The sequence below is a fragment of the Papio anubis genome, chromosome 3, assembly GCF_008728515.1.
Source record: "Papio anubis isolate 15944 chromosome 3, Panubis1.0, whole genome shotgun sequence".
Taxonomy (NCBI): domain Eukaryota; kingdom Metazoa; phylum Chordata; class Mammalia; order Primates; family Cercopithecidae; genus Papio; species Papio anubis.
Window position 1 is genome coordinate 180,031,846 of NC_044978.1, and position 20,131 is coordinate 180,051,976.

Below are 20,131 nucleotides of genomic sequence, written 5' to 3' on the forward strand. Positions count from 1 at the left end.
GGGACACCCCACCTGGGTTATCTGGTGCACCATGCCATGCGTTTCCCATGAGAGTCCCTGTTCCCACAGTTTCTCCCTTGTCTCCTGTCTGCTCTAGAGAGAGTACATGAGAGATGGCTAAGAACACAGGCTTGTGAACCTGAGAGATCTGAGTTCCAGTCCTGGCTCTGCCTGTTGTTTACTGTGTGGCCTTGAAGTGACATTCCCCCTCTGAGCCTGGTTTACTCCATCTGTGATAACAGGGTTGCCTGGGCTGCTTGGTCCTTCGGTAATGGATGTAAAACACAGAGCCCAGGCCTGGCTTCTAGCCAGCACCAGGGAATATTCGCCACCGTGGTTCATGGTCATTCTTTAGCAGCACTGTACTTCTTGACAATGGGAATGTGGGGGGTAAGGTTCTTGCCCCCGCCCCCCCGTAACTCCCTTTGTGCGTCTCCAAAGCCACAGCCTGGCCTCCCTCTCCAGCGGCTCTGGGTACAGTGAGTGACTGTGCACAGGCCCGGCCCTGGGGTCTGGAGCCTCCGCTGGCTCTGTGAGACGGCCACTGCGGCCCCTCTCTGGTCTCCCTGCCTCTGCTTTGGCCTCCTCCAGTCTGGAGGGCTCCTGTCACTGAGGCCTCCTGCCTGCCACCTTGCAAATGAAATCCAGTGGGCTTGTAGGAGAGGGAGAGCAGTGGCTCGGTGGGGCTTGCAGGAGAGGGAGGGCAGTGGCTGGGGCAGGGCTGGGCATCATGCATCCTCCCCCATGGTCGACCTTGAGGCACTTACTTCCCTTGCCGACCCCCAACTCCTCATTTGTGAACTGAAGTGGGAGGGGTTGGACCAAACCAGTGCATTCCAGCCTGGTCGGTGCCCCCTTTGCTACTTTTCCTCCATGAGCCCTGCATTTTGGAAAACCAAGTCCACCACCTTGTACGGGTTAATCATCACCCACCTAACGTGGTCAGACACACCACCTGGGTTCAGCATGTCAGAACCTGAGTCTCTGTCACTATCCGTCCTCTGACCTTCTGTCACCGCCCTTTTGAGTGGGCCACCTGGGCTGCTTTGTCTCAGAGCCCAGCTCAGTCTCCTCGGGCCACGCCGTTCTCTGGGACAAGGGGTGCCCAGGCTGGGGGAGTGTGCTCCCCAGAGCCTGCAGCCTCCTCTAGGTCCTGGATGCCCTGCCCACTTCTACAGCCTGGGCAGACCCCGCCCCGGCCTTCCTTTTCGTGGACACTGCCCATGGGCCCACGATGGCTGCCTAGGGAGGGAGGTGTGTGGACCAGGCTGGCATGTAAGGGCTGGGGTCCACACTCAAGTCTGAGGCCCCCTGCAGTGAAGGTCAGAGCTGGGGGCAGAGATGGGATGGCCCCAGGCCCCCTCAGTGCTCCTGCCCTAATCCCCTTATGTGTGAGTGCTGGGCCAGGTTGCCATCCAGGCCATCTCTCAGACCCACACACTCCTTAGTGTCTCCCTCATCTTATCCATCTGCAATTCCTCCAGGATGTCCCGGAACATGGGCCTCCTCTCCCATCCTGTGGCACCGCCATCTCTCCCCTGGACGCCACAAGCCAGGTCTCCCTGCGCCTGCCCTTGACCCTGAGAGTCCATTCCAACACCAAAGTGAACTTTCAGAGAGCACAGAGGCCTCGTCACTGCCTGCTGATAACGAACCCAGGGCTTCTCAGCACACCCGGAGGTCCATGCAGCCCCCAGGGCACCCCACGGAGGTCCATGCAGCCCCCAGGGCACCCCACGGGGATCCGCAGACCACGGCCCGTCTCCATGGCCGGTTCTCTAAAGGCCCCAGTATGTACCGGCCACAGCACCTGCCATTCCTCCCCCACCCCCGCCCCTCTCTCCACTTCCCAGCCTTCACCCAGCTCATCCCTCCCGGGGAACTGCTCCTGATCTGCTGGCTCTGATCCCTCAGATGCCAGCTGAAGGCCACCTCCTCTGAGCCACTCCCCTCGCCCATCCAGTCCAGGGTGCCCTCCCCGTTGGAGGCTCTGGCTCCGTGCTGTTTTCTCTTCATCGCACTGATCATAACCGCCCAGGACTTAAATGCATTATTGATGATGATACTATTTTAATGCAGTTTCCTGTTAGAACTTTATGATTGTTATTATTTCCGTATCTGTGGCCTGTGTGTCTGCTCCATTAGGTGACAGGCTTGGAGCAGCATCCCTGGCTGTGTGGTTCGCTGTTGGAGTCCGGTGCCTAGAGCCCTCCCGTGGAGCGGAAAGCAGGGGCCGGAGGTTTTTGCTTTTTAGAGACAGAGTGTCACTCTGTCGCCCAGGCTGGAGTGCGGTGATGCTTATAACTCATTGAAGGCTCAAACTCCTGGCCCCAAGCAGTGCTCCCATCCCAGCCTCCCTAAGTGCTGGCATTACAGGTGTGCACCACCACGCCCAGCTGAGACTGGACATTTCATTTGGCCTGAGATGCTGGCCTATGATCACTTTTTGGGGGACAGGTCAGTTTCGTGCCTGGGACCAGCACTGCCCTGGCCTAGCACCTGGTGTGAGTCGGTGCTCAGGGAGACCCGGGCTGCCCTGTGGTGATCTCTGGGGTGGATGACTTTCTTTGGCTTGTTTCTTTAGAAACAGTGGTGTGCTGGTAAATGTCGAACAACCAGCACTCCGGGAAAAACAAACAAACAAACAAACAAAAAGAAAACAGCGGCACTGATTTGTAAGGTTGGCCAGTTTTCGTGGTGTAAGTTCTCCCCCGACGGTGGCCAGCATCAAGCTGCCAAAGTGACACCATCACATGTGGCGTTGGGAAGAGGCATGCTCCTCTCTCCTCAGCAAGGGCCCCGGCATGCAGTGGCTTAGGAGGATGGCAGGGCGCTCTGTGTCCTGGCATCCGTGGGTCTGTGCACGGCTGGGAGACGTTGCTTGCCAGTGGAGAGTGGGATGTTGCCAGCTTTTCCCAGGACCTTGGCCCCTGGCCTGTCACCCTGGGTCTCACATTGTTCCTGGCCATGTGTGAGGAGCGGGCGGTGGGACAGAGCTGCAGGCTTGATCCAGCGTGGGGGCTCTGCCATCGTTAGCTGTGTGACTCCGGGCAAGCTCTAAGCCCCCTCTGAGCCTCTGTTTCCTCGTCTGAAGGGTAGGGTGGGGTGGTCATTGCAGATCCTTCAGGAAACCCCATGATGGCAGGCAGTGGCGGGCAGGAAGGACTGGCAAACTGTCTCCAGCCTGGGCTCTCTGGGCCTGAGCTCTGTGTGACCGTGGAAACATCCTATTGTCCCTCTGGCGTCACTGCCTCTGTCCACCCAGTGTGGACACTGTGTCCGGCCCCTTGGCTATAAAATCCGGGTCCACACAGTCCTCTGAATTGGGGGAGGAAATGGAGGCTTAGAAAGATCTAGAGGCTGTCCCAAGTCACCCAGTGTGTGGGTAGCAGAGCCCACCTCTTTGCCGCTCCTCACCTCCTCATGGCGGCAGGAGCACCCCCCTCTGCTAACGTGATGTGTGATCCCCGCCCTCCACAGGGCTCACAGCAGCTCCACAGCCCAGAGACCCTGTGCTGGGGCTCTCAGCAGGACAGAGCAGGGAGGGTGTGCGGGCAGCGTTGTGGGCGTTCTGCATGGGAGACCTCCTTAAGCCCTCCCTGCCATGCCTTCAGCACACACAGACCCCCACATGCCCAAGGAAGGCTGCCCAGTGCATGCATGTTGGGACCTGCCCTAAAATCGAGGCTTGAGGGACGCTGGACCCACACAGGGCCCGGCACCACCTCCCGAGGGGCAGGTACTCTGCTCCCAGGACACTGGCGTGGGTGCTGTGTCCCGGAGGGCTGCGGGGTCAGCAGAAAGACAGAATGGATCCCCGGCCTTCTGTGACCTTGCCCCATCTGTGGGCCCAGCTCAGGAACACAAGATGTTGGTGCAGTTCCGGGAGGTGCCAGATTCCACAGGCTGCAGGGGCACCTCCTCCCTCCTGCTCTCTCCAGCCTCTCACGACCCAGAGCCTCAGATCCTCCCACACCAGAATCCACTAGGAACAGCACACCATGCAGGCGACTCCATTTTTGGTTTTGCTGAATGCCCCAAATCCCTGATCCTTGATCGCTGTGGGGTGACCCCGGGCTCCGGAGACCCCAGGACTGGCCTGTGTGGCCTTCGGCAAGCACCTGCTCTCTGTCTCCACAGCCACAGCCTGGGCAAGAGATGTCCCCTTGAGATGAGATGACCCCGATAAACGGCCTTTGCCTGTGGAAGGCGCCTTCGCTTCTGCTGTCCTGGTTTCGGTTTCCCGCATGTCCTGGGAATGTCAGTCTGAGAAACTGGTTTGGGAGTGGCGAGACTTTCCCCTTCATTTTGCAGTTACTCCCACTGTCCTAAATAAATGATACCTAACCCCTCCCGGTTTAGGAACCTGACACCTGAGCGGCTCTGCTCCTTTTCTGGGTCTCACAAAGAAACGTCAGAGGCTTCTGAGCCATCAAATGGTTGTCAGGAGGCCCAGGCGCCAAATCACACTCATTTTACAGCAGGAAATTCAAGGCCTGCAGAGGGCCCAGCTGAGTCTTCCGGTGGGTTTGGTTTGGCCCAGCCCGCAGTGGACCAAGCTGTCAGCATTTAGCAATTGCGAATTCTCACATGAGCAGCCTGGGGTCCCCACCTCGCTGGAGAAACGAAGGGGCGGCAGCAGGCCAGCATTCTCGTGGGGCCTTGAAGTCCCCCTGAGGCAGGGACGGCCCACCGGATGGGGCCTAGGCTCTGCCTCATCCACACTTCCAGGCCCTGGGACTCTTTGAGCCTGTGCCCCAATCTATTCCAGCCTCTTCTGGTTACAGAAGGGAAACTGAGGCACGAAGGCGTCATGATCCAGTCCTGGGGAGTTAGACCCGGAGCACGGGTCTCGGGAGGGCCAGACCCTGGGTCTTCTCCCCGGGGCGCAGGAGGTGTGGAAGGTGTGGTTTTCATTCTCCATGCTTGCTGTTCATCAGCATATGTCCTCCAGAAACAGATGTACTCACAAGGCTGCCCTGTGGCTGTAGACCCAGAGGAGAAGGTGGGGAAGGCGGGAGTTGCAGGCCAGGCCCTGTGTTTTACCCGGGGCGGGGAAAGCCCTGGGTCTGCTGTTCCTGAGACATTTTTTCCCAACCTCAATGAGTGGCCCATCAGATCCCGGGGCTGGTAGCTGTGAGCCAGGGGAGGCCCAGGGCGACTTTGCTGGCTTTGCAGGCCAGGGAGACCATGCAGCTCTTGAAGAGGCCTTCCCAGCACACACTGCCCTGCTGAGGGTGGCTCCTGGGGGCCCATTCCTAAGAACCATATTGCAAAGTGTCGTAGGCCAGGTGTGGCTCACACTTGTAATCCCAATACTTCGGGAGGCTGAAGCAGGAGGGTTGGTTGAAGCCAGGAATTTGAGAGCAGCCTGAGCTGGACCCTCCAGCATTCTTCCTCGCTAGGAAGCTCAGGGAGGGTTGGTGTCATCAGCTAACCCTCTATGGGAATAGCACGTGTACTGGGTGTCTTGTATGTGCCGGGCCCTGGGGTGTCCTCAGTGTGGTCACCTCATTTCCTCCCTGGACACACCCACAAGAGAGGGGACCTTTACCATCTGTGTGTCCTTATGGGATGCCTGAGGCTGTGGGCCGGTCAGTGGCTTTCCCAGGGTCACACAGGTAGCGAGTGGCGAGGCGAGGCCCTCCCGCCCCGGCGGTGAAGCCCGTGCTTCTCTGCGTTACTGTCTGGCCTCCCAGAATCCACATCTGCTCCGGCAATGCCCAGTTGTGCCGAGCGGGGCCTGCACCCAGATAACAGTAGGGGACGTGTTTGGAGCAATGGGGCCCTGGGACAGGCCTCCTGGGGGCAGCCATGGAGGCTGGGCCCCTCCCTCCAAGGAAGGGGTCAGTGGTGAAGGGCGCAGGGGAAGTGCGCTGCTTCCATCCAGCACTCGCCTGCCCTCAGCCACAGCCTGCCGGGGCGACAGCCTGGATCTGGAGAGTTTAGATGTGCTGGGGAGAATCCTGGCGCAGCTGGAGCGCCAAGGCAGCATTCATGGCGGCATATCTACTGCGGGTGCATGGAGGGTGACCTAGGGGGCCTCTCGGTAGGAGAAAAGCAAAGTCTTGTGTGGCTGGACTCGGACTCTTGAGGGGCTTTGAGTCACTGAACGTGGCTGTTTTTACCCCATCCCTTTATTTGAAGCCAGACCCTAAATGTGATCTAAGCATGGGCCTGGGGCCTCGGGCAAGAGCTCCGTCCCTCCCTCGGCTGCAGAGGTTTGGAAAGAGAGGGGGGCCTCCTGTCCCCGACTTCACTCCTGAGCTTCAGCAGTGGGAGGATGCGCCAGAGCGCCTGACGGGGACCGGACGAGGCAGTGTCGGGGCCAAGGAGCTGGGGTGCGCCTGGGACTCGGAGCGTGCCTCCTCCTGCCTGTGGCGGCTGACCATCTGTGTGAGTGCGTTCTTGGGTTGCTATAAGGAAATGCCCGAGTCTGGGTTTCACTGGTTATGCAGGACACCCCAGGAGGTGGGGAATTGGGGTCTGCCTCGTGTGAGCCTCGGGAAGCTTCTAGTCATGGTGGAAGGTAATGAGGGAGCAAGAGTGTCACATGGAGAGAGCGGGCAAGAGTGGGAGGCAGATCTCACGTGAACTGAGGGAGGACTCATTCATCACCAGGGGATGGCATGGAGAGCCATTCCTGAGGGCCCCACCCCCACATCCCACACCCCCCACCAGGCCCCACTGCAACGCTGGGAATCACGTTTCAACATGAGCTCTGGAGGGGGCAGGCACCCGAACCATATCACCACCCCTGAGGGCAGAGGGATGGAGGTGGAGATGCAGCCAGAGGGCAGGAATAGGCTCACCCACCTGGGGTCTGCTGTGTGGGCTCTTCTGGGACCATGCATCTCCCTGGGTTTCCACACCCAGGCCCCACCAGCCATCATCTCTGGGTCCTGGGGTGGGGCCCATCTGCCCGTGCCTTCGCCTGGGCCATGGAGGACAGCCTTGTTTTGCACAGCGTCCCTGGGGCGGCTGCTGGAACCAAGCAGAATGGATTCATCTTCATTTATTGAAAGACGGGTTCCGTATCATATAACTGGAAGGTATGGACACGGCTAGGCCTTCTGAGAAACATGCGACCCCAGGGCGGCATCGGCACAAAGAGCAGACCAGAGGGCTGCAGGTGGTCCCAGAAGAGTCAGTGCTCATTCGCTCTTGCCCTGCCCGTGGAGCCTGTTCTATGCTGGGCTCTGTCTTGGTGACAGGACTGTGGCGGAGACCACTGAGGTGAACTCCTGCCTCCTGCAGCTCGCATTCCAAGGGAAGCCAGGCCACAGCCAGATAGCCGAGTAGAGTCAGCTCTGGGGCCGAGGGCAGTGAGGGCAGCAGAGACTAAGACAAGTGTGGAGTGGTGGGAACAGCAGGTGGGGACTGGAGGTGATGCTGGGCAGAGTTCTGCAGGGAAGGCCGGAACCGCAGGAGGGACTGAGAGGCGCATGTCTAGGGCCAAGCAAAGGCCCTGGGGTGGGCCTGAGGGGTATACCAGGTCAGGGTGGTTGGAGAGGAAGGAGCAAGGGGAGGGGCTGGGCTGCGCCCGGGTGGACCCCACTCGGGGGTCCACACACAGTCCAACTGCAACAGTGCCGCAGGGTTGGTAAGGGCCTCAGCTTGTATCTGCTTTTACTGGGAGTTGAGGAGGCTGTGAGCTAGCCTGGACTTACATTTTGTCAAGATCACGGCTGTGATGAGACTAGACAAGAGGGGGCGGTGGGGTGTGGGAGCCCAGACCCCAGGAAGGCACCTCTTCACCAGTCTGAGTGAGCCGAGTGGCTGGCTCACAGGTTGTGTCCACTAGCAGGATTCGTTGTCACTGTAACCTGGTAACTATGCTGTTGGATAGGCATGTGGGGCTGCTGTGACCATTTCACAGATGAGGAAATTGAGGAGAAGAGAATGCAAGAGTTGGCTCAGGGGTGGCAGAGTTGGTGACTTTTGACCTGGCACAGAACCGTCTACATTGAGGCACATGCGTGCATGTGTGCATGAGGTCGGGCCTGCACACCCTCTGCCTAGGGCCTTGGGGAAGGTGCCTTGTGACATCACGAAGCCCCTGAGGCATGGCTGGAGTTGAGCATGAGCTTCCTAGGTGCCGCTGTATTCCACCGCAGCTCCCCAGAGACGTGGCTGGGGGCTCACAGCAGCTGGACGTCCCTGCAGCCCTGCGCACTCTCAGGGCCTTGGCATCAGCATTTGACTAATTTACCAGGTCCCATCGCCTCTTCCACTCTAAGGGCATTTGGTGAGGGAGACATGAAGAAAGCAGCAGCAGGGAGTGGTTACGGCACTCTGGGAAAGTGAATCTGCCTTACCAGACCTGGAAATCACAGTGTCACTTAAAGATCTGCAAAAACGTAACACTGAAAATGTATTTTAAGAGACTAGCTGGAAAAACAGAAAAGACAGAGGTGTCGTGGAAGGACGTGCCTGGCAAAGCCCCTTCCTCTGTGCAGGCACCCAGCGGGCCCCTCCCACAGGGCACCCTCAGTCCTGCGGAGGAACCCGGGGAGGTGGGGTCACGCTGGTTAGGGATGAGGACTCTGAACCAAGGCCCCAGAGTGGTGGGATCAGGACTTACACATGGATGCCTTGTGTGTCGCGGGTGTGAGGACAAGAACACAGGCCCTGAGCCTGCTGCTCCCTCCACTTACTGGCTGTGTGGCCTTGGGCAAGTTACTTCTCCAGTTTCAGCATCCACCTCTGAGGAATAGAATAAGAATAGTCTCTGTCTCATGGTGGCTATGGGGCGAGGGAGCATGAGTGAAGCCAGAACAGCTCCTGGAGCCATGCCCGGCAGGCTGGCAACCCCCGTCCGGTGCACAGGGGCCACTGTCCTAGGTCCTGTGGTGCATGGCACTCAGGTGTGCGGGGGAAGCTTTTCCAGGCCCGCTTCTCGTTGTAAGGAATAGGATTTGAAGTTCATCCCGGGAGGTGAAAGTGGGGGAGGGAGCGTGGACAGCATGGGCTGTCCCTGACGTGTCCCTCCTGGGCTCAGGGCTCACCGTTCCCACATTGAAGGCGGCTGTGCCCACGGACTGCTCTTCCATGCTTTCCAGGAGAGCCCTGAGTTTGTATAAATTATTCACAAAAAAAAAAAAAAAAAGAGAGAGAGAGAGAGAGAGAACATCATGGGGTGTATTTGTATCTGGTTTGAAGTTTCTAGCAACACATCACTTCTAAGAAAAGCTCCAAGCCAAAAAACAAACCAAAAAAACGCCGGACCACCAAACCCTTTTCCCGGCTCCCCCAGCCCCTCTGCACCCTGGTGTGGCTGAGAAAGCACGAGGGGCAGCATCTGTAGGTGTTCTGGGGCGTCCCAGGTCTCTGCCTCACGACGGCATCTGAAGAATGCCCGGCGTGTGTCTGGCTGAAGGCGCGGGTACCTGCCCAGCTCTGGCAGCCCGGCGGGAGCCCTCTCCCTCCTCCCAGGCAGAGATGCTCCTCTGCGTGGTGCAGTCACCGCCTCTGGGAGATCCATGCTCAGCATCTGTCTTGATTTCCCATCCTTGTTGGGATGGGTCTTCCAAACTTCTAGGCCCAGTAGGGCTAGCTGCTCTTCTCCTGGGCTGGCGTCTCCTCTCCCACAGCTGGGCAGTTATAGGGCCTTCTCCTGAAAAGCCTTTTTCAGTCTGAATGCAGTGCTATGGAGTCGTTTGGATGGACTCCTTAAGCCTCGGTCTCAGTACTGAATGGTGGTGCTGCCGTCAGCACCAGCGGGCCCGTCCCTTGCTCCTCTTGCCTCTCTGCCTTTAGCCCCCAAGGCAGCCACCCCATGCAGACCCTTGCAGAGCACCTCCTGTGTTCTGGGCTTGGTGCCGGGCACAAGGGATGGAGGTGACTGGGACCCTGCCACTTTGGTGGCAGATGAGTGAGTGGAGGGGTCAGAGGGCCCCTGTGGGGGTGGGGCAGGGCTGTGCTCATGACCTGGGTGTGCAGCTGGGCCTGTGGGATCATGACCAGTGAGCTCGGTTCATCATGGGCAGCCATCTAGCGGGGATGCATTTGGTCAGTGGCTCTGTGGGAGGAGCTGGTACCCGGGCCTGGGGGGTGGGTGGGGAAGAGGGCATGGAGACAGCTCACCCTGACCACCCGCTGTAGGTAGCTCTGGGGTGGGGGCAGGTGCACTGAACTGGGGCAGGTGCGCTGAGCTGGGGCAGGTGTGCTGAACCAGGGCAGGTGCGCTGAGCTGGGGCAGGTGCACTGAGCTGAGGCAGGTGTGCTGAGCTGGGCCGCCTGGCAGGTATAGCGCTTGCCCTCTCCCGGTCTCTCCCAGGTGACCTGTTGGGGGATTTCAGGTCATGTCATACACATCCTCCCAACTCACAGCCAAGCCAGAGGAGGGCCTGTGGCTCCATCCTGTCCCAGAGGGTGTGTCCGGCAGGCAGACCAAGAGCCTCTGGGACTGCTCCTGGAGAGGGCGGGTGGTCTCAGGGGAAGAGGCAGATACGGAGGCCCACAACTTCAGGCCCTCTGTTTTGGAGTCTGGTGCACATCTGCCTTCCCATGGCCCATCCGGTGGCCAGGTATGACCGCCACCCCTTGCTGGCCTCATCTTTTGTGGGACTGCCCAGCGGGCCCAGGCCTGATCAGCAACAGGGGCCACTTTTGAGGCATCCAGAATCCAGGCCAAGTGTGCCTGTGTTCCTGGGGCGGTGGCCCAGGCCTGGGGCGTTTACTTAAGAGCTCGGGTGTGGCCTCTTGGAAAACAGTACCCGCTCACATCCTGTCCATCCAGGCCTGGCGTACCTCTTGCTCAAGAAGAGAATTAATCCATGGGCCTCAGGTGAAATGCCAGCTTCCACCCCCGGGACTCATGTGTGTGGCTCCCAGATGTGTGAGCACCTGCTGCGCGTGGGTGCTGGGCCAGCTGCAAGAACACGGCAGGCTCATGCCCAGGGACTCCCTTGGAGCCACACAGCAGGAGCAGAAACCACAGGAGCACTTGAACCCACCTGGAAGCCCCCAGAGGCTTTCTGCCAGAGGGGGCACTGGGGCAAGGTGGAGGCACTAGGGCAAGATGGGGACTGTTGTAGCAGCTCTGGGACCTGCGCCTTCCCTGCGAATAAAAACGCGGCACACAGCATGTGGAGAACGCTTGTGGTTTATACAGCACGTGCACAGCCAGATTCTCCTGGGTGCCCCGCTGAGCCCCTGAGATGGGTTTTCTGGCCCCAGCAGACTCATGAATGCCGGTCACGGGGGAAAGGGCTCCAGAACATTTCTATGAATTGTCTCAACGTTCTTGTGAGGCAGGTATGATCATCCCCATTCTACAGATTAGAAAACTGAGGTTCAGACAGCTGGAGGGCCGTGATCACTGTCTTTGCCCTTGCTGCTCCACACCCCGGTGGTCACCCCAGACTCCTCCGGCTTTTCCCGGGGGCTTTTGCCTGGCATGTTTTGCTCTCCTGATTTTGAGCACACCCCAAGACTTCCCTTCTGCTCATTACCAGGGCAGCAGAGGGTCTGGGGCACAAGGAGAGAGAGGGGCCCTGTGGTGGCCGAGACATGGGGGGGACTGCTCTGAAGCCCAGCAGCCCTTGGAGAATGTGGCCAAAGTCCCAGACCTCCCCCAAGAAAAGTCCAGGGATACGTGTCTCTCACACACACCTTTGGCAGCCATCCCCAGGGACTCTAGGTTGAGAAGCTCTGGCCTGAGCCACGCCCAGCTGTTGACAAGAGGTAACGACCCCACTAGTGATGGGCCCTCCATGCCTCCATCTGCCTCTGCCTCTGCCCATCCCGGCCACGACCCCAGCCTGGCTCACAGCCGGACGTCCATCCAGCAGAAGGTAAAGGGGCACCCGAGGCCATGGGCAGGCTCTCATGGAACCACCGGCAACATCATAGCCTTGGAGATGAAGGGGCAGCCTTGGCTGGGTCGGGGACAGGGCACGTGAGTTTGCTCTGGTCCAGTAAAGATGCTTTCGAGGCAGCACAGTTGTTAAAGAGAGAGGCCTTCGGGGTCAGGAATACCTGGCTTTGAACTTTGGCTCTGCTCCTTCCCAGCCTTTCTCTTCAGAGCCTCAGTTTTTCATCTGTGAGATGGGGATGGGAAAGCACCCACCTCCTGGGGCTCCTGTCGGGTACAGGAACCTCCTGGGGCTCGGCTAGCAGGCTCTGGGTCTCTGGCGGCCACGGTCATGCGTGTTCCCCAGTGTGGAGGGGCGTCTCTTTCCATACGTGCTTCTGGCAGTGCTGCACAGTGTTGCACAGCTTGGCAGCCTCCTGGCTCCTGCACCAGAAGCTTGGGCCCAGGGCACACTGGTCAGTGCCCAGCAGTGGGGTCCTGGGGCCGTGACAGGCCCCTACCTTCTTGCACACAGCCACAGGGTCCACCATGTCCTTGAGACTCTCGATGAGCACAGGCTCATACTGGGTGACGAAGTGCTTGCACTGGATCATGTAGGGCAGCGGCAGGATGCTGCAGGCACCCTTGAAGGCCATCAGGATGTCTCGCTTGGTGCTCTTGCTCTCCAGGTTGTGGGAGGACACCGTGAGCAGCCTCTTGCACCCATTGCAGAAGCTGCCCTGGTTCTCCGCGTCCCACTCTGGGGACGGCACGACGGCATAGGCGTCAGGGAGTGCTCGGGACCGCCTCCGGTTGCCACACAGACGGATGAACCTGCACACCTTCTCTGGGGTGATTTTGGCCACAAGCTGCACCAAGGAGGGGCTGTAGGTGTCCACCAGGATGATGCACTCCTTCCTGATAGAGGCGGGCATTACCGAGCACACGCGCTCCAGGGCGTGGGTGATCATGAGCTCAGAGCTGTTGGACATGAGCCAGTGGTCCAGCTTCTGCACCACGCTCATGCACACCTCACAGGTCACGCCGGCCTTCATCTGCATCTCGCTCTGTTTCCTTGGCAACCCCAGCTCCAGGGAGGGGACCCCGTCCATGGCCACTACTTGAGTCAAGTGGGCAGGTGCCCCTAGCTCCTCACAGAATCCCCCCTTCCTGCAGAGCTCCTGCGCGGGGAGAAGGCTCAGTGCTTGCTCAGCAGGGACGAAAAACTGACGGAGGTAGTTCTTGCAGAGGACAGCCAGGCCAGGCCCCAAGGACTCACACTGCTCCTGGATGTTCAAGTCTGCCAAGGTCAAGTTGGACCGGACAGCCTCCTGGAGTTGGTAGACCTGCTGTACACAGTGTTGGCATAGAGCTCCTTCAGGCACCTGGGGAGGGTGGAACCTAAGGGGTCCATTGGCCATGAATGGAGCCACAGTCTCAGAGGTGTCCCCTTTGGAAAGTGGCCCCAGGGTGGCCAGGTGCCTCTGCAGCGGCTCACAGAAGCTGAGCGCTGTGCACACCTGTGCCGGGGCGCTGTCCGGGTCCCCGTGGAGCATGCTCAGGATGGCTGAACTGTGGGCATCCACCATCCACTTGCATCCGGCTGAAGACTCCTGGCTGGGGAGCCACTCACAGGTCTTCATCACCAAAGCCAGGATGTCAGACTCCGTGGTGTCAGGGTTCAGCCCGTTGCCAGCGGCAGCTGCTATGTCCTGGCATACATCACAGGGCAGAGACTTCACAGTGGGTTTGTTCCATACGGCCCCTTGGCAGTACCCCACGGCCCCGCACCTGGTAGCTGCCTGCAGATCCTGGCACCACACCATGGAGCCCTTTGCACACTCCTGGGGGCCTGAGGTGGGGCTGGCCCTGGTGGCCCCCAGGAGGCTGGGAAGGAGGAGCAGGGCAAACAGCATGCTGCCCAGGGACTCTCCGGCTCCAGAGCACCCAGAAGTGGCTGCTGCTATAAACCCGGCTCTCCTGCCTGGCCCCAGAGGAGGTGCAGAAGGGGGGCCCCACCTCCTGGCCACTCCCACAGCCTGACACACACCCTGTGCCCGGGGGTTCCTGGCCTCTTGGCCTTTGCTCTTGCAGTGCCCGGAACACTATCCCTCCCCTCTTTTCCCTTGGATAAGACAAACTCTTACCAGTTTTCTGAGCCTAGTTGATAAGTGAATGAAGCTCAGCTCCTAGGAAATCCTGGCTGGGCTGCGTCCCCGCCTCCCCCTGCTGCAGTAGTTCCTGGGGTTCCCTTCTCTGTGGCTCACTGTCCTCTCCTGGCTTGTTTGTGTGGCCTGGGTCCTCTCTTGGAATGTGAGGCCCCCCAAGGAGTCTCTGCCCCCATTCTGGGAGGTACAGAAAGGGATCCTCTGCCTTATATTTGCTGAAGATTGAGTGATGCCAATGACTGGCCACCCCCTGGATGCCACTGTTTTCTAATGTGGCCTCAGGGCCGTGTGCCCAGCCGGGGTTCTGCCCTGTGGAGTGGGAGAGCTGTGGACCTCACTGCCATGCCACAAAAGCCACTTGCAAACCCAGGTCCTGAGCCCAGCCGGTTTTTTCATTCTAGAAATGTCAATCAAAGGTTGAGTGTGGGCTGGTCCGTGGTAGGTGTGGATTAAATGTTTGTTGAAGGCACACACACACAAAAGGTGTTTGTTACATTTCTGTGTCATCTGTTATCTTATCTTTTTCTTCTGCCTTAGTTTTAAAAATAGTTCTTAGGTGAGAGAGTCAGCTGGGTGGGCACGCACAGGCGCTTTGTGTCAGGTCCTGTTCATTAAATGGAGAATTCTGGAGTCAGCCTCACCTCTGGCCTAATTGCTACACAGTCAAGGAGTGGGCAGGCCAGGGGTTTGATGGCAGGGGCTCCCCTAGCCCCCCATGTGGGTGTCCTCAGCTCAGCTTCCTGGGCTTGGGTGCTCCGTAGGAACACACTTCCCAGTTATGTGGGTCAGGCAGCCTGGCCTGAAATTGCAGCAGCCACTCGTGAGGAATGCGGTAGTGCAGGGTGCTTCCCGCCAGCCCTCCTGCTGGGTGCAGGGGTCGGGAAGAGAAGACGGAAAATAGGATTTACTGAGTTCTTGCAGTGACTTCCAAGGACTCTGGTTGCTGGGCACCAGTGGAGGGGACGGTCTTAGGGAACAGGTGAGTCTGGGTGTGCTTAGCTGCAGGATGGCAGCTGGCCAGCACCTCCAGGTCATACCCCAGGTGGGGCTGGAGACGTACGTGGGTGTCCCTATCTAGACTTGACTCAGCCAAGCGTGTGTTGATGCATTTCTACAGGCTTATGGTGGGCCTGCCATTCATTCAGTCCATCACCTGACATTTCCAGGGCACCCACTCACATCCCACCAGGACTTTGGGCACCAGGCTGAAGCAAACAAAAGGCCCTGCCCCTTGGCGTGAACACAGCTGCATGCCAGACTTCCTGCGAGTCCTTCCAGACCCAGCCCCCACTGCGCTACCTTGGTCTCTTGCACTGAGGGGGTGCCATCCAGGAGGCCAGAATGTCCTCCTCATCCTGACATCCCTTGAGCCTAGCACAACACCCCGATAATGAAGGGCTTCTTGGCTCAGCCTTGTCTTTACAAGATTGCCCCACGCTGCCGTGTTTATCTGTAGAGCCAACATTCTTGTTTCTGGGTAGAATTCCACTGGGCAGGTGGAATGCCCCGCTGGGTCCTGGGTGTGTATTAATTAGGTCAGTGCACCACTACGGCGGATTTGTCTACTCTATCCTTGATTGGCCTTTGGGCCAGTTCCACTTGGGAGCTAGTAGGAGTAATGCTGCCCCAAACGCTTCTGTGCATGTCTTGGATGCACACATATCTTCCCTTCTCTGTTGGGTATTACCGGGGAGCGGCACGGATTGGGCATGCGTAGTGTGTGTGTGCTGAGCAGATACTGCTGGATTGATTTCCAAAGTGGTTGTGCCCGTTCCCACTCCCCTCAGCAGCATTTGAGGAATTCCGATTGCTCCATGTCTGTTTTGTTTCGGGGAGTGGGGTGTTTTCCAACACCAACGACCGATTCTTACAGATGCCAACTGGGTGCCCTGTAATTCCTTTCAGTTCTGACACCAACTACCCGGAGTTAGCACAGGCCCCACAGGTTAAGGGTTCAGCCCCCACTTTAGAAGCTATAATCACAGGTCCAAGGTTGGCACCTGTACTTCTGATGAAGTGGCTATAAACTGGGGTCCTGCAACCCCCTCCTCGGGTTTGATAGTTCTCTAGGGTGGCTCACAGAATTCAGGAGGCCCTTTGCTTACATTTCTTATTTATCATGAAAGATATGACTCAGGAGGCCATGCACAAGGCAAGGACTAGGGGCCGGGGTGCAGGACTCCCACACCCTCTGGGTGTGCCACCCTCCTCACGCCCCCATGTGTTCACCAACCAGGAAGCTCATCAAACCTCATTGTCCAACAGATTTTCCAGGGTTTAATCTCCAGCAGTCCCCACTCCTTCCCAGAGGCCAGGGGATGGGGCTGGACATTCCAGTCCTCGAGTGGCTTGGTCTTTCTGGTGACCAGCCCCATCAGAGGCCATCTAGGGACCCCACCCTAGGCCACCTCATTAGCGTAAACTCAGGTGTGGTCAGAGGGGGTCGTTATGAATAACAGAATACACTTCTGTCACTCAGCAAATTCCAAGGGTTGGAGCTCTGTGCCAGGAAGTGGGGACAAAACCAAACACATTTTTTTTTAATATGGGTTCGGGGGGATGATGCTGGATTACTTAAAGATGGCTGCAAGAACGGTGCAAGGCACTCCCAAGTACCTTTGCCCAGACGCACCTGCCCCACTTGCTTCGAGGTTCTCACTGCTCCTCCCTCCTTTCCTCTCACCTGTCTGTCCACCTACCTGGTCACCTACCTGTCGGTCCACACACGTATGTATTTGCACATATTTGTTTTTATAACCTTTGAGCATAGGTGGAGACATTGTATCTCTTTACCCCAGTTACTTTAGTGCCTATTTCCTAAGGACCAGGACATTCTCTCATAACCAGGGTGCATTTATGAAAATAAAGAACTGTAGTGTGGATACAATACTAGAATTTAACCCACAGCCCAGTTCAGCTTTACCAGCAGCCCTAGTGCTGCCCCATGTGGCATTGATTTCCCAGGTCGAGCCCCAGTCCAGGCACCCTGGTCATGGTGCCTCAGTGGCCTTCCATCGAGAGCTGATGGCAGCTTTGTGTTTTCTTTTGTAGCACTGGGGAACCAGCTGGTTATTTTGTAGAATGTCCCTCCCTGCAGGTCCGGCTGGGCTTTCCTCATGACCAGACCCAGGTCATGCATTGCATAGGGAGGCTTTGTTGATTTATCAACATGCATGATCTTTGATCACCTGGAGAAGATATACCAGTTTCCTTCTCTGTAAAGTTATTTCCTGCTTGTAATTAATAAGCGACATTTAGAAAGGTATCTTGAAAATATGTAACGATCTTATTCCTCATGAAATGTTTATGCATTTATTTGAGCACCTGCCCATCATTTTCTAGCCCTGTCTTCCTTCTATATTAATTAGTTTGTATTCTTTTGTGAATTAAAAAAGCTTTATCTCCCCTTCCTCTCTCCTTCCTTCTGTTCCCTTCTCCTCCCTCCCTCCCTGCCTCTCTTTTTCCTTCTTTCCTCTTTCCTTTTTTCTTTTTTAAAAGACTCAGAATTATTTTTTACTTTCTTTTTTTTTTTTAAGTTTATTTAGTAGACTATAACCCAACACACCTGTCCCACTTGCTTCGACGTTCTCACCACCCCTCCCTCCTTTCCTCTCACCTGTCCACCTACCTACCCACCTACCCAACTGTTCCTACACATGCATATATTTGCACATACTTTTTTCATATCATTCATTGCTTTTGGTGCCAAAATTATCCCAGATGTGATCTATGGGAGTCCCCTCAGGCATCATTCTTTGGCACTTCCGTACTTTCTGGCACAAGACATATTCTAGGCTCATCTTTTGCATTCTTTGAACCAGCCCTGGAATCAGCCTGTTCTCCAGGGATCATGGTGTTTAGAAACCAATATCTGGATATGAAATGTGCTCATTGCTCCTGTGCTATCATGCCTATTAGGCCCTCTGAGTGAAAACCTTACCTCTTCCTGACATGGGGTGAAAGAGGAAGGAGGGAGGGATGGTGTGCACAGGGAGAAATATAGAAACATTCACAGACATAGAAACAATATATATATACACACACATGCACACACACATGTGTATATGTAACATATTCATCCATCCATCTTCACAAGACTACGAGTTCACACTGATACTTCCAACACTCAGGGCAGTGTAACTCCCCTGCCCAAGAGTGAGAGGCTTGGCTCCCATGATCTTTAACCTATTTACCCCTTACTGAACCCTAGAATATAACCAAGCCATTTTAGAAACACCACTGTGAAATGCAAACCCTGCTAACTAGAGCTCTTTCTTGCTACACATTTCTCTTTATTCTGTTGAGATAAATTTCACATACAGCTAAACGCACACATCTTCACACACCTGCAGAACGCACACCCCAGTCAAGGGGCGGAATGGTCCCGCGTGCTCCTTCCCAGTTACTTGTCAATGAGAGCAAACACTTTTCTTCCACAGATTAATTTTGTCTGTTCTTGAACCTCGTATTGGTGGAGTTGAACAGGAGGGAAAGGATGTCCTCTGTGCCTGCCTCTTTCGCTTGATGTTATGAGATCCAGGCATGTTGTTCACATGACTGTAGGCTGTTCCTTCACCTTGCTGGGCAGTGCTTCATTGTGTGGCTTTCCCACACTCTGTTCATCCACCCTGAGCTGGTGTGGGGTGGTTTCCAGTTTGGGGTTATTCAAACATGGCTGCTCCAAACAACTTGGTGACATCGGATGGTGTGCAGAATGTTTCTGTAGGGTGTGCACCTGTGTGGGCAGGTGGGTGTGTGCTGAGCAGATTCCCCAGGACTTCTCCGAAGTGGCCACACCAGCTGCTGTCACCCACCCGTGTTGCTGGTGCTAGTTGCTGCATGTGGCTCTGATTTCACCCCTTCAGAAAATGCAGAGAATGGTATCACAGACATTCATCCTCCACCCACACTTTAACAAATGCTACCATTGGCTGTATTTTTTTTTTTTTTTTTTTGTAAACCCCATTTGTTTCAAAAAGTTACATGCAAGGTATTCGCGTTTTCTCCCCAAGTGAAGACGAGCCTTGCTGCAATGGAGTTAGGGAGGGTGGGAGGAGGCCGCCTTGTGGGTAAGACCCTGACCTGCAGCCTGGGGCCAGGAAGGAGGGAACAAAGAAGGGGGCTCTCTCCTCAAATAAGTGTTCTGGGGGGACAGAACCTGCTTGCGGCTTGCTTCATGGAGAGGCATCTTTCAGAGAGAATAAGGGAGGCTTTGATGCTGACCAAGGGAGAGCGTGAATGGGAACAACATGCTTACCTCCGATTTCTGAGGCTTTGGCCCTTTCACCCCCATTTCACCATTGGCCCTTGTGGTCCTGCCGTGCAGAAGGGAAGGGTTACCCTGTGTACACAGTGCCATGTGCTACTGTTCCTCTCTCTGAATGAGGAGGTGCAGGGTAATGGAGTTGCCTCCTTCTCCTGAAGCCCAGTGGGGCTTGCCCAGTCTGCTGTGGAACTTGGGACCCAGATAGTGCCATCTTTCCTGCCCCCCATCCCCTCTGCCAGGTCACCAGCTGCTGCCACTTGCTCCCTGCCCACTCCCATGCTTCCTCTCCTCCCCTCTGCCCTTCCCAAGTCTCCTGGGTGACCCTCCTGTCCCTCTCTGGGGCCCAGCTTCATTGCCCGGCCACATGGGGCCTCGAAGGTGGGAATCATGGGTCACTCATTTCACGAACATTGTCCAAGCCCTGCTGTGAGTTGCGGGGTGGGAGCTGATGGGTACTAGGGGCTTAATGGGGATGAAGATAGATGAGGAGTGGCTCATGGGGAGACAGACCATGAACGAGTGAACATGAAGTGACCACTCAAGTGGCAGACAGAAGGGAGTTCCGTGGGGTAAGACCGTGGGGGAAGGTGGAGATTTGGGGAGAGGTGGTGCTGTCAGTCCCTGGGAAGCAGGTGTGAGCTCAGCATGGGGATGAAGTGGGTACCCAGGGGAAAGCACCCCAGGAGGGGGACTCAGCAAGGGCAAAGGCCCCAGTGTGGGCGCGAGCTGCTAACTGAGTAGCAGGGATGTGGCAGGGGGTGGGCGTAGGTGGAGGGGAGGGTCGGAGGGCAGGTGAAGAGTGAGGCTGGAAGGAGTCATTGGCTGCTTCTGGGAAGGTGGAGGTGACATTTCCCAAATACCGCCTTTGTGAAAGCTGGAAAGAGTCACACCCCAGGTGAG

The 20,131-nt window shown here is 56.9% G+C and overlaps 2 protein-coding genes across 2 annotated transcripts in view; one reads left to right on the top strand and one right to left on the bottom strand.

Annotated features, from left to right (window-relative positions):
• Positions 1 to 20,131, top strand: part of SORCS2 (sortilin related VPS10 domain containing receptor 2) — a 549,615-nt gene that overhangs the window by 229,648 nt on the left and 299,836 nt on the right. The gene's annotated exons all lie outside the window — the stretch shown is intronic.
• Positions 11,989 to 13,789, bottom strand: PSAPL1 (prosaposin like 1). Its single transcript, XM_031664748.1, has one exon. It carries the CDS (start codon positions 13,711 to 13,713, stop codon positions 12,148 to 12,150), a length of 1,566 nt encoding a protein of 521 aa, XP_031520608.1. The 5' UTR covers positions 13,714 to 13,789; the 3' UTR covers positions 11,989 to 12,147.

What these genes read in the sequence shown, in the direction of transcription:
- PSAPL1 (XM_031664748.1), bottom strand. Translation starts at nt 13,713, where the DNA reads ATGCTGTTTGCCCTGCTCCTCCTTCCCAGCCTCCTGGGGGCCACCAGG.